Source organism: Mastacembelus armatus, chromosome 16, assembly GCF_900324485.2.
Source record: "Mastacembelus armatus chromosome 16, fMasArm1.2, whole genome shotgun sequence".
NCBI classification, from domain to species: Eukaryota; Metazoa; Chordata; class Actinopteri; order Synbranchiformes; family Mastacembelidae; genus Mastacembelus; species Mastacembelus armatus.
This window is the reverse complement of record NC_046648.1, coordinates 10,347,787-10,361,117: the sequence shown is the minus strand read 5'-3', so window position 1 is coordinate 10,361,117 and position 13,331 is coordinate 10,347,787. Positions and strand designations below refer to the sequence as shown.

General features: G+C 39.6%; 1 protein-coding gene across 1 annotated transcript in view; it reads left to right on the top strand.

Annotated features, from left to right (window-relative positions):
• Positions 1-13,331, top strand: part of cdk14 (cyclin dependent kinase 14) — a 150,662-nt gene that overhangs the window by 625 nt on the left and 136,706 nt on the right. Inside the window, exon 2 of the mRNA XM_026293778.2 lies at positions 6,882-6,913. Within this exon, the coding sequence (XP_026149563.1) occupies positions 6,882-6,913 (32 nt within the window). The remainder of the gene's footprint in view (positions 1-6,881; positions 6,914-13,331) is intronic.

Sequence of the window (13,331 nt, the reverse complement as noted above, 5' to 3'; positions counted from 1 at the left end):
TCACACACACTTATGGGGACAGACATGGATGGAATGTCTTCCTGGAAATCTGCTGTTGAATTCTCCAGTTGTACAGTATAGGCGCATCACCACTGACTTTTTTTTTCTGCTTCCAGTGACATATAGTTTATGATCAGCAACGATTGTGGAAGATGAAAAGATCCATTTGCTGATCTCTGGTTTGGTTCTCCAGTGTGAGGTTCTTGTGTTCCTCTCAGTCTTATATGACAGTAAACTGCTTACCTGTGGGTATAGTAGCTTTGCCAAACAGACCCCTTTTTTTTCATATCAGATAATCTGCCAACTAATCTTTTGTTTCCAAATGGCACAGAATAGTGAAAACTGACCAACTGGCCAGAGCTCTCTGGTGGACAGACCCCTGTAATGGTGACACTATTGCTTCTCAGCCATAAATGACACTGATGGATCTCTGATGTATCATCTTTAATATGGTGTTCCAGTCTCATGTAGATTTAGTTTGATCTTGTGGTATGCACAGGAATATGTACAACAATAAATGCCATCATCCATATGAACAGTATGTAAGATTAACTGTTTGTCATAATTCTAGTCAATCCAGGGTCATTTAACAAATATTTTACAGTAAGCAGCTGTTGTGAGGTATAATATACGCATTGCTCCAAACATCTCTACTGTTTGCTATTTTTATCAAAAACATAAATATATTTTTTAAAAGCACAATTTATGTGGTCCCTGTGATCAAAATGTGTTCTGCCTTTTATTTTTGTGATTTCTCAAAAAATTATCGATTGATTGAAATTTCAGATAAATTTCAAAACCCTGTTTTTTAGTCTGTAGAGAAAGAAAAGCTGCACTAAAATTAGAAATCTGTCACCACTGATTTGTAGTAATGTACTGAAAAATATGGAGTATACTTTTGTTGCAGGATTTGTGCAAACTACAGTTCAAATCCCTTCATCATTTTCCACATCGTCCTCTCACCCTCTATTTTTAAAGATAGTCCTCATCCATTAATGGATGCTGTGCTGCTAATGCAGCCTCATACGTGACATCACGCACACACACACACACACACACACACACACACAATCACATCACTAGTTGTCAAGGTACACGCGTCGTATGTCATTTCACCTTTCCTAGTTTTCTCCCTTATGCTCGTATTCAGTACACACACATTGTGATGCAGACACATGCACACACATTTACATTGACTTACATTGATTTACTGTACATTATAACCAGTACTTATCTAACCCTAACCTTAATTTGTTATGTTTGTGGGTTCCTGGTTTAGGGCACCCACAAGTATAGAAGACACCCCCCCCCCCCCCCCCCCCCCCCCACACACACACGCACACACAGTGCCTTGGCAGAGATCTTCACAGGGTTCAGAGGCCTTTGAAGCAGCGTGTGCTGGGAATGAATAGCTGCATGCTGCCTATGAGAAAAGGGGAGCGATGAACAGAGTGGGTTAAGGTCAATGTTTCAGGAGGTGAGGGATTGGCACCAAGCTTTTTGCTGTGCTGATGCTCATCTCCTGTTGGTGATCTTTCCTCCACATCTAAATCAACACATTTGAGCACCGGCCGGGCCCTCGCTCTGCTCTGTGGGTGCCTTAACAAAGCACATTAAAGAGCCAGCGGTATTGTTTATGGCCTCGTAATAGTGTTGGTCTAACCGGTCCCAGCGGGCAGGGCTGCATCTCATGTCAAATTATAGTGTCCAGCAACATAATGCATTTTGAATAATTTCATTTGAATTGCTTCGGACGTGTTTAATGGAGTGACACTGGACTTCTCAGCCTTTTTACTCAACTATCAGCTTAGGTTTGGTCCTCATGACCTGTCTGGTTGATATGTGAGTGTGGCATGTTGTATTATTTATTTTCCTTTTTTTTTGTTTTTTCAGATCATGAGGTTCCAGATGGATTATATGGAACTGATTCTTAAACCAAATTTAGTATAATAATTACTAAAAGTGTGTCAAATGTGTAACAAATCCCTTTGTGGCTCTATCTATAAAGGACTGAGCGATTAAATAAGCGTGGCCTAATAGGTAGTTTGGCAGCAAAGACAACCAATCAGTCTGTTCTCACATTTATCCTATTTTAGCCCTTTTTAACTTATAGTTTTCCCTTTGAAAGTCCTAATTCTTGTTTTCCTGCTGTTTGGATTGGTTTGATCCCTGGACCTGGGGGATAAATCCGAGCAGTGAAGTGAATTAGCAGAGGCTTCTCCTCCCTCATTACTGCAGTTGAAGTGCCCTTGAGCAAGGCAATTAACCTCCAACTGCTTCTGAGAAGCTGCAGAGCGGCCGTGAGATCAGCGTGTCACTGCATCTTCGAAGTCTAAAGTGTGATTAAGACAATGTGAGCGCAAAGCCAGCCGAACTGGAAAGCACATCGTTTTTCACATCTGTTCATTCCTTTCACACTCTCAGATGCCAGTTTATTAGGCACATCTAGCTAAAGTAATGCAGTACATCCTCCCGTGCTTGACATAATGTTTAGTGTATCTTCACACTCTTTCATTGATTCAGCTCTATGATTATTTCAGAGGCTGTAGTTTGTGCTGAACTGTATATAGACAGCTATTTCCTAATATAAATAAGGTGGAGAAAATAATAGAAACACCCGACAGAATAGTGCAATATGTTTCAACAGTGCCACAAACTATATCTTCTTCTGACGGAGAAATACTAGAATTATTTCATGGCTGCTATAAATACACCCATCGAGGTTCTTCTTTATCCTGCAGTTGAAACACTGGGTAATGCTGTGTTTGGTAGAACATCTCTGATGTTAGATTAACAGTGAATGTGTGTTACACACCTCTGTATGAAACAGCTTCGGCTTCCTAATGTTTTTCTCACAGCTTTGATCAAAAGGCGAATTCCATCCAGTGAGAGATGCAGTCTGAAAAGCTGCTGAAGCTCTAATGATCTGTTGTGGGTTTTAAGGCAGAAGTGTCTGTTTTGGGGTCTTTTGTGCAGTGAATTTGGACAAACCAGTCTTCATTTTTCCTCTGTCAGTGTCCCTCTCATCATCTTCTTAAGAAAATCTTTCTTTTATTTTCTATGAGCTCCATGGAAATAAATATAGCATCAAGTTTGTTTGCAGTGAACAAAAATTCTCTGACAGCCTTTCAGCATCTACTAATCTAAATATTTTGACAGGTACATATTCTTCATTCAGTGCTCTGAAGGCTATGCTGTAGCACAAATAATGGATCGATATCTAATATATTTCTTAAAAGTTTTCAAAATACCATTTTAGTCAAATCAAAAAGTCACATGGGCACATGCAGGTGTGCTGAGCCATTGCAATACAGTGGGTACGGAAAGTATTCAGACCCCTTTTAAATTTTTCACTCTTTGTGTCATTGCAGCCATTTGCCAAAATCAAAAAAGTTCATTTTATTTCTCATTAATGTACACTCAGCACCCCATCTTGACAGAAAAAAACAGAAATGTAGAAATTTTTGCAAATTTATTAAAAATGAAAAACTGAAATATCACATGGTCATAAGTATTCAGACCCTGTGCTCAGTATTGAGTAGAAGCACCCTTTTGAGCTAGTACAGCCATGAGTCTTCTTGGGAATGATGCAACAAGTTTTTCACACCTGGATTTGAGGATCCTCTGCCATTCTTCATTGCAGATCCTCTCCAGTTCTTTCAGGTTGGATGGTGAACGTTGGTGGACAGCCATTTTCAGGTCTCTCCAGAGATGCTCAATTGGGTTTAGGTCAGGGCTCTGGCTGGGCCAGTCAAGAACGGTCACAGAGTTGTTCCGAAGCCACTCCTTTGTTATTTTAGCTGTGTGCTTAGGGTCATTGTCCTGTTGAAAGGTGAACCTTCGGCCCAGTCTGAGGTCCTGAGCACTCTGGAAGAGGTTTTCTTCCAAGATATCTCTGTACTTGGCCACATTCATCTTTCCTTGAAGTGCAACCAGTCGTCCTCTCCCTGCAGCTGAAAAACACCCCCACAACATGATGCTCCCACCACCAGGGATTGTATTGGGCAGGTGATGAGCAGTGCCTGGTTTTCTCCACACATACCACTTAGAATTAACGCCAAAAAGTTCAATCTTGGTCTTATCAGACCAGAGAATCTTATTTCTCATAGTCTCGGAGTCCTTCATGTGTTTTTTGGCCACCTCTATCCTGGCTTTCATGTGTCTTGCACTGAAGAGAGGCTTCCGTCGGGCCACTCTGCCATAAAGCCCCGACTGGTGGAGGGCTGCAGTGATAGTTGACTTTGTGGAACTTTCTCCCATCTCCCTACTGCATCTCTGGAGCTCAGCCACAGTGATCTTTGGGTTCTTCTTTACCTCTCTCACCAAGGCTCTTCTCCCACGATTGCTCAGTTTGGCTGGACGGCCAGGTCTAGGAAGAGTTCTGGTCGTCCCAAACTTTTTCCATTTGAGGATTATGGAGGCCACTGTGCTCTTAGGAACCTTGAGTGCTGCAGACATTCTTTTGTAACCTTGGCCAGATCTGTGCCTTGCCACAATTCTGTCTCTGAGCTCCTTGGGCAGTTCCTTCGACCTCATGATTCTCATTTGCTCTGACATGCACTGTGAGCTGTAAGGTCATATATAGACAGGTGTGTGCCTTTCCTAATCAAGTCCAATCAGTTTAATTAAACACAGCTGGACTCCAATGAAGGAGCAGAACCATCTCAAGGTGGATCAGAAGAAATGGACAGCATGTGAGTTAAATATGAGTGTCACTGCAAAGGGTCTGAATACTTATGACCATGTGATATTTCAGTTTTTCTTTTTTAATAAATTTGCAAAAATTTCTACATTTCTGTTTTTTTCTGTCAAGATGGGGTGCTGAGTGTACATTAATGAGAAATAAAATGAACTTTTTTGATTTTGGCAAATAGCTGCAGTGACTCAAAAATTGAAAAATTTAAAGGGGTCTGAATACTTTCCGTACCCACTGTATGTCACACACACAATAATTGCAAGGTGTATCTGGCCAAGAAATAGTTTAGTTTAGGTTTTGCTTTATGTAAAGCTAAAACAAATTGGACAACATGTTGTCAAGTGGTGAACAGTTTCTATAAGCACATTTTGTTATCTTTGGACAGAACCAGCCTAGCTTTTCACACTGCAAGTAAGACAATAAGCATGTTTCCAAAATGTTGAATTGCCCCTGTAATCGTAGCTCATATAATTAAAGTAAGCGGTCATTAGAAAGTTTTGCAGGTGCATAACATTTTTATACTTGACTTGATATCATAATGTGTCTCCTACACCCAGTTCACTAAATCTTACATATGGGTGCGGAGTTTTTTGTCTTGTAGAGACGAAGCTGTCTGGAGTGTCTAGTTTAATCTGTGTGTACTGACTGTCTGAGGACAAGGAAGGTGCAGTTTAATGGTTCAGTTCCCAGGTTGACAATGCTTCCAAACCTCGCTCTGACATAAATAAGTCATTTTAGTTGAATGTAGCGCTGAAAGCATTGTGTCTTTTAGCCTTTCGCATTCTAGGTAATGTAGCCATCATGAGGAGACAGAAAATTCATGTGTATGAATAATACTTTTCACATGTTAGTAGTGCTATGTGAAAGATTCAGAAAGCTGCAGACACAAACAAACTGTCAGGGAGGATGCATTATTTCTTCACTTTCCTCCATAACAGTATTATGCATTCAGTCTTAGAGTCCCCTGACTCTTTTACAAAGAATTATTGTGATGCAATTTTTAGGGGTTGCCATTACATACCTTTATTTATATGGAAATAAAATTCCTAATAAGCCGCATTAACTGAATTGGTTTTACAGAATGTGGTGTTGGAGTAGCTATAAATGGCTTAAAAAGTGTTTGGCACCAGTTTCAAGTCCATAGATCCAGCATGACCAATTCTGTTTGCTCTCTGCATTTGTCCATTATCCTCTCCACTGGTTTTATTGTTTGAGCCTTCTTATTCTTACCGGATGAGCTCTCAGCGAGTGTTAGTCTTAATGGCTATCCCATCTGGATAAGATTAAATACCCCTTTGCAGATGCAAATGAATCACATAAGGAGTTTCAATCAGAATGCTATTAGATAGTAGTGGTTTGGCTTACGCTGTGATTACAAAATTCAGCGTGACAACATTCTTAAGAAAACAGTAAGCCTAACATGCTTAAAGATCATGTACCTGCACTTATTCCTCAAACTGCTTGATAAAAAAAAACTGGAATGCTAAGATGTGCGGGAGATGGGTCCTGTAAGACACATGGGTATCTGTGATAAAACTAGTGTTAGCAAAGCTTCTCCCCTGGCTTTTAGAAGTAACTTTGCTAACTAGTTAGTACTGTTACTTACCTGGGACTCGCCAGTGTGACTATTTCGGTGTAAATCTGTATATACCTGAAAAACCCTGAAAACAGTCTCATTGCCTGGTTCCTTCTGTCAAGACCTGGTTTCACTCCATGTCTGATACTCACCTGCTGTCTGCCATTTGAGATATTAGTATTAGTTAATAACTTTATTTATTTGTCTAAATAAATAGATTCTCTTTCTAATATATATTGCCCAAACCCCCCTTTTTTTTTTTTTTTAACCATAACATAACCATAACCATACTGGGGTAGAGTATGTTAGAATTTTTTTCGTCCCAGTTGGTACATGTCTCTGTCCTTCTCTAATGAATCTCAATGTGGGAAAGCAAGTTGTCATCAGGGCTAATGCACTCCTCTTCAGCATAAATGAAACCATCACCTACACAGCTTTAATGAGCACCAAATGAACTCCTGACATATTTCAGTACAGTTACAAGGCTGTGTGTCACACTGCTTCTTTACATTGCACTTTTTATTTGTTCATTCTTCAAGAATTTCTTCATCTTTAAGATGTCAATACAGGCAGAGTCTGATTCTTTCTTTCTTTTTTTTTTTTTTGCAGCATTCAAGAAAGAGGACAGCGGCTTTGATGAGGTAGGTTGGAAAATGTGAATTTTAGGGACCCAGTGACATCACTAGCGCAGTCAGGGTGACTTCATTGTATCTTTCACTAATTTTTTATCCTGCAAGCTGTTGTTGACCAGATGTTTCCAGAACAATCAGCACTGCAGTTGAATTTTTTGGTTGTGGCTCCAGGTGTGTATATTGTTGATAGTGTACTATATTCACATGTGGAGCATGGTTGCAATGGTTTTCCCTCAGACGTCCATCGGGGTCTGTTGCCTTCACAGGGCTCTGCTAGATGAAACATCACAAAATGCACTAACCAGATTGTTCTCTAAACTTGTTGAATTGTGTCCCTGTGTTTGTTCTGTTCTACACAATGGAGAATGGTGTAAGCATGTGTCCGAAATCCGTAAACGGGTCCCACTCCCCTGTTCAAAGTGTAGAAGTCAAATAAATATGGATGAGGTTTATTTGTTTATAGTAGGAAACAGTTTTATTCCAGGCAGTTACTCTCATTATATATGTATTAATATATCATATCAAAAGCCAATATTGCAATAAATCAGGCCAGTTTATTGAGTAGCAGCATTTTCCACACTGATATAAAAATGATAGTGATATTACAGTGGCAATTGACAAATTTTTATTGCCTCACAAAATGCATTATTAAATAGGTCAAACTTAGGTTATTGAATTATACGTCACCACAAACCCATGTCAGAACAGTTTTTATTTCATCCTGTAGGATATATGTATTGCCTTTGGGGACAGTGGGGTGGTGTTAGGCCTTTACATCATATTCTCAAACCTTTTCTCTCACTTTTCTGGTGTAGGTGGCCAGTTGATGCAGTTGATAGGATAGGTTTGAGGATACTGGGATGTTATATTTTTATTGACAAGAAAATCCTGCTTGGTTGTTCTTTTGAGTTAAAGGTACATTAAGCAGAGCTCATCCTGCAACCTCTGCAGATGGCCACTCGTACATGTTGCAGACAAACCTTCTAAGCTTTAGGGAGTGTATTGCCTACAAGTGACAGGAGTGGCATCACTTAATGAATAAATGATAAGACACCAGAGTGCTGTGTGCTCATGTGGCAGACATGTTGCTGTCGTAGCTGGTTAGTAGATTCTTTTTTTTTTTTTTTAAATTATCTTAACAATAGACCTGCTGAAATTCACAGCTGTCCACCAAGAGAGAGGTTTTACAGCATTATTAAATCTGACATTATTAAGCCTAACTCAGGGTCGCAGGGTACTGGAGCTATTTCCAGGTGACGTTGGGTGAGAGTCGCACCAAATCACAATACAGTCATCTCAAGGTACAAAACAAAAAAAGCCCAACAAATCCCTTATGAGCAAGCACTTGGTGACAGTGGAGAAGAAAAACTCAAAACTTCAATTTTAACAGAAGAAACTTTCATTAGAACCAGGCTCAGTTTAAGCGGTCATCTACCTCGACCAATTAGGGTGAGTTGAAAGACATTGTTTCTAAATGACCTGAAACATATGTCTGGCATTACTGTGGTGCAATATTACTCATACTGATGTTTTACTAAAGAAAAAAAAAACATGTTTTAAAACATCTTTTCCCTAAAATTACAAAACAATACCCATTTATACAGTACACAGTAGAGACAGAGATTTAGAGGATGTGAATGGACCCTCTAAAAAGTTGTGGTTTTATTTAGAGATGTTCACAAGTAATTTTTTGGCAGTCTGAGGCGAATCTCAAGTTTCATGGTTGCAATGAACAATGCTTGTTGTATGCTGTGCAGACTACAAAGCTCTACAAAACTAGTAACAAGCCGACATTAGATTACCAATGTTGAGCTGAACCAAGTGTCGACTGACTGACCTGTCTGGGTGGGTTTTGAGGTGCCTGATAAAATTTGATGTGGTCTATCTACCGTCTTTTATTTTTATTCTGCACACCTTGCACTTTGCCATTCATTTGTTTAGCCTTTGTATGAAGTCATAATAACCAAATTCGATAACACACTGAACTACACTTGCCAGGATGGTTGCCATGTTCAAGGCAATAATTCAATTTACTGCAGTTTACACTCACCAGTGGCAAGGTGCACCAATAGAGGTCAGCACACTAAACACATGGCCTGTCAAAAAATTACGTTAATGTATTAAAGATAAAATAAATAAATATTTATATAAACATTGCTCACAAGTCCCAGACATCAAGTCCAAGTTGAGGCTCAAGTCAAGTCTCAAGTTACTATGTGTGTGACTTACATGGGACTCGAGTCTAAGTCGCATACTCAAGTCCTCACCTGTCATCATGTTAGATGACAGGTGCCAACTGTCAGATGTCAATGAGACATCCAGATGCTTTTATCTAATGACAACCCTCACATGCAGGACTTAGCATTATGTACCTTTAAGAAACCTGACATAACTCCACTTGCACTGCAGCCAGAGCCGTCGTGTGATGGTGTGGTTGAGGCGGAGGAATGAGGAGGCACTGTAAGATTTTCTCATTGATTGGACTTTGGGGAGGTCTTTATTTTTGTTGGCAAAGTCGCATGAGAGCTCAGATATTGCATACGTCACTAATTGTATATTTGGCAGCAGGGCTGTTTGTCATGCTTCCTGAGATTATTTGGATAAGAAGATCTAGCCCATGTTCTTGCTTAGGATGGGACTTTTACAGTGAAACAATGTGAAACAGACCATTTCTAAAAGTCACTGCCGTGGGAATTAGCTTGGGCCATTTGCTATAAATGGGCCTTTCTGCTAAGGAAGAATGTAAAGAATCTGAGAGGGGGAAGACTCCTTCCTGTCCTACAACATGATGTTTACAAAAACATGAAGGATGGTGTACAGTTAAACTATGGGGACATATGGGAGTTTGGTTTAAAACAGCACAGTGTGTGCATTCATACTTTCTTTGTGTCTGAGAGAGGCAGAGAGCTTGTTTGCCACTGGTGTCTGTTGAACTGATCACCATTTATCATAGTGAATAGGAAAGGTGCCTGTTTAAATAATAGATATGGTCATACTGAGAGGACTGAGCCTATACTGTATTTAGGCAGCAGAAAAAAACAGTTTCTTAATGCTTCTCTTTGATACAGTGGTTAGTAAGAAATAAAAAATAGTCAGCTGACTGGTTGAAAGAATCCCATTCACCAAAGGGCAAAAATCATAAATCCTTACAAAAGATTTATTAAGACAGACAAAATCTACCCATCTTTTACATGTGGTTAGATGATGGGTAGATTTTTTTGGAAGGAAGAGAAGAAAATAATGTTACGGTCTTGCTTTTAGGAGCCCTCAGCTTTTGTGCTTACAGTCACACCAAATGGATCTGGGGATCACCAAATAGATCACTTTCTTTGAGCTCGATTTTTGGTCTCCACCAACAAACAGCTGAAAATATTGGAATGTATTGAGGGCAAACCAATGTCGCAAGCTGAAGCTCACTGTATAGCTCCATGAAGCTAAGCTTCATTTTTCATTGTCTCAAAAAATGTGAACTAAGGCCATTTTTAGTTTTCAAGGAAAAAGATTCAGATTCTCAGACCATGGAAGGACACCTCTGCTCCCATGTGAGTTGTTCCAAATGAATGAAAGATCTGAGGATCTCCCTGAGCTTCTGCCTTTCTCACTCCATCTATCTGCCTCTGTCTTTAAAGGAAACAGATACTGAAACCTGAATAGCTTAATCTAAATCTCTGCTAAAAGTGCTGTACTAAACAGAAAGAGCCTGTCGAAGACCGATTATTAAGGAGTCTCTCTACAAATCTGCCGTCTGTTATGTGATTTTATTGTCATGAAGCAATTTGTCTCATGAGAATTATCTATAACTTTCAACTTAAGGGAATTGTCGGGTTTTGTTCAAGGATCTTTATTAGTTGACAGACATCATGACTGTTTCTTTAGTAAGGATTTTCTTATAAGCCATCTTGAAGCTTTTGTTCCCCGTCACTTGTATGTTGTCTCTCTCTTTCTCTGACTCTTTGTCACTCTCCATTTTGTCTGTCACACTTACGAACTTCATTATCCATTCTCCGTCCAATTAGAGCTGAATAATATCATGTGTTTGGTGTCAGAATCAAAAATTAATGCAACAAATGTGTTCCTTAATTACTGGAAGCCCTTGGAGGACCCATTAAAAGCAAAATGCTGTCATCAGTTCCAGAGAACATAAATCCCTGTGATTTTTTTTTTTTATTTTTTATTATTGCTTAAATGCTTCATCTACATTTAGTGTTGGACCCAAACCATTTCAGATTTTATGCATTAAAGCCTGGAAGTAATATTTTGAAGACAGCCAAATATCATGCAACGGCCTATTTGTATAACTGAATTAGATGAATTGCATATATATATAACATCAGATGAGCTCCAGTGAATTTCCTTTTCAGCTTGGCATCATTGGATTAAACCTCTTGTCACTGGCCATCACTTCAGTCGCTTAGAACACTGTACTCCAGCCCAACTAATAAAGTGGCCAGGCTGATATATCTGCTGATATATCAGTCATTGCAGATACTGTATATTGTGTTGATGTATATGTGAGCCAATAAAAGTCCACCACAGAATAACCCATCCATCATCTACTGCTTATCCTGCAACATCCAGAGTTGCAGGGAGCTGGAGCCAATCCCAGCTGACATTGGGTGAGGGGCGAGGTACACCCTGGATAGATCACCAGTCTATTACAGGGCAGACACTTAGAGACAGAGAAAACTCACATTCACACCTATGGGTAAAGTCACCTATCAACCTAACCACAAACTGCATGTATTTGGACTGTGGTAGGAAGCTGGGGTACACAGAGAAAACCCACGGAGACACAGACACACTCCACAAAGACGAACAGGATTCAAAGCCAAAACCTTCTTCCTGTGAGGTGACAGTGCTAACCACTTTTTCCACCGTGCTGTAAAATGTCATTTACAATACATGTTTTGGTCACAATTGTTGCAACATAAAAACAAAGTAGCTTTAAAGGATAATGTACCAAATGCCAATATGAAAACAATGTAAAGATATGAAATAGTTTGCTCCTAGTTATGACTTAGAACTAACAATGGACTCTGCTGCTCCTCTGTTTGATGGTGTGAGTAACCTGGGGTTGTATCCAATTGTGACTAATCATGAACCACAGACAAATAGCCTGTCAGAGCTGTAAATCAGAGCTGTGATTGTGATTTAGAACAAATCAGCTGACGTTATCCAGCCCTGAACAGCACTGACCTCGAGTGTCTTTAATCTAATTTAATCTTTAACTTGCTATTAGTTGTGCATACCTCGAGAAATGTTTGGATCAGAGCTGCCATCATTTGTCAGTAAATTAATTAGTAAACAATTGAATCGTTTTTTTTAAAAGGTTGATAATCAAATATGACAAATATGTGCTGCTTCCAGATTCTCCAGTGTTTAGATTTGGTGCTTTTCCTTGTTATACTTCAGATGACATATTGTTTTTGTTTTTTTTTTTTTTTATTGTACGTGTTGGATACTATTGTGAATATAGAACCTGATTCCTTGTGTGGATGTAAATGTAATGTGATCCTTTCAGAAAAACCTTGGACCCCTGGAATATCCACTATGTAACTGTGATGGGGTGTACAAAATTAAACAGAGACAGACGCTGAAGAGGTATGAGAGTCGACGAAATGGCTGACATGATGTTTGATGCATTCTCCCTGGTGACACTTTCTCACAGGATGAATGACATTTTTGATCAGATTTAGCAAACATCTCTCAGACCATTAAGCCCTGGTGAAATCAGAAATGCAGCCAGCATCTGGTGGGTCGGTTTTCATTACAGTTTATTGACATTTTGGGGTGTGGATATATGGATTTTCCTCTCTGTACATCTCTGTGGTTCCAACATCACTTCTCCTTTATAAGGAACAAGGTCTAAAAGATTAGCTAAAAAGTTCCTAATACTACAAAGGGTAAAACAACAAAGAGTCTCTTGAAATAGAGTTTTTCGTGGTTGAAGTTCAGTTACTGGTGTTTGTTTTGATGGAAAATTCCAATCAATGCGCCTCATTGACAATGTTTCCTGAAATGACAAAAAAACGGGTGTTGATTAAAGCTCTCTCTGTTTATCATTCTGTTGGCTTTTATGTTCTACATGTCTGGGGATGTAAGCCTTGACACAAATCCAATAACTTGTTGAGGTAAAGAGCATCAGAGATGACTGAGGAGGAGGAGAAAAAGCGTCAGAGATAAAAGAGCTCGGATGGACGAGTGAGAATAGGATAAGGTGGTTTGGAGGCAGTTCAGCCTGCACAGTGGATCAAATCATGGTGCACATTAGAGTCTTCCCTACACTGCGTTTGGTCCATCACTCACATCACTTCATACTGCAGTGGAATGTTACCTCTCCCAGCTGTTCGCTGCTGTTTGGACACATTAGCAGATCGGCAGCTTAGCAGCATCATCTGCAGAAAAATTCATCATCAGAGGTTACACC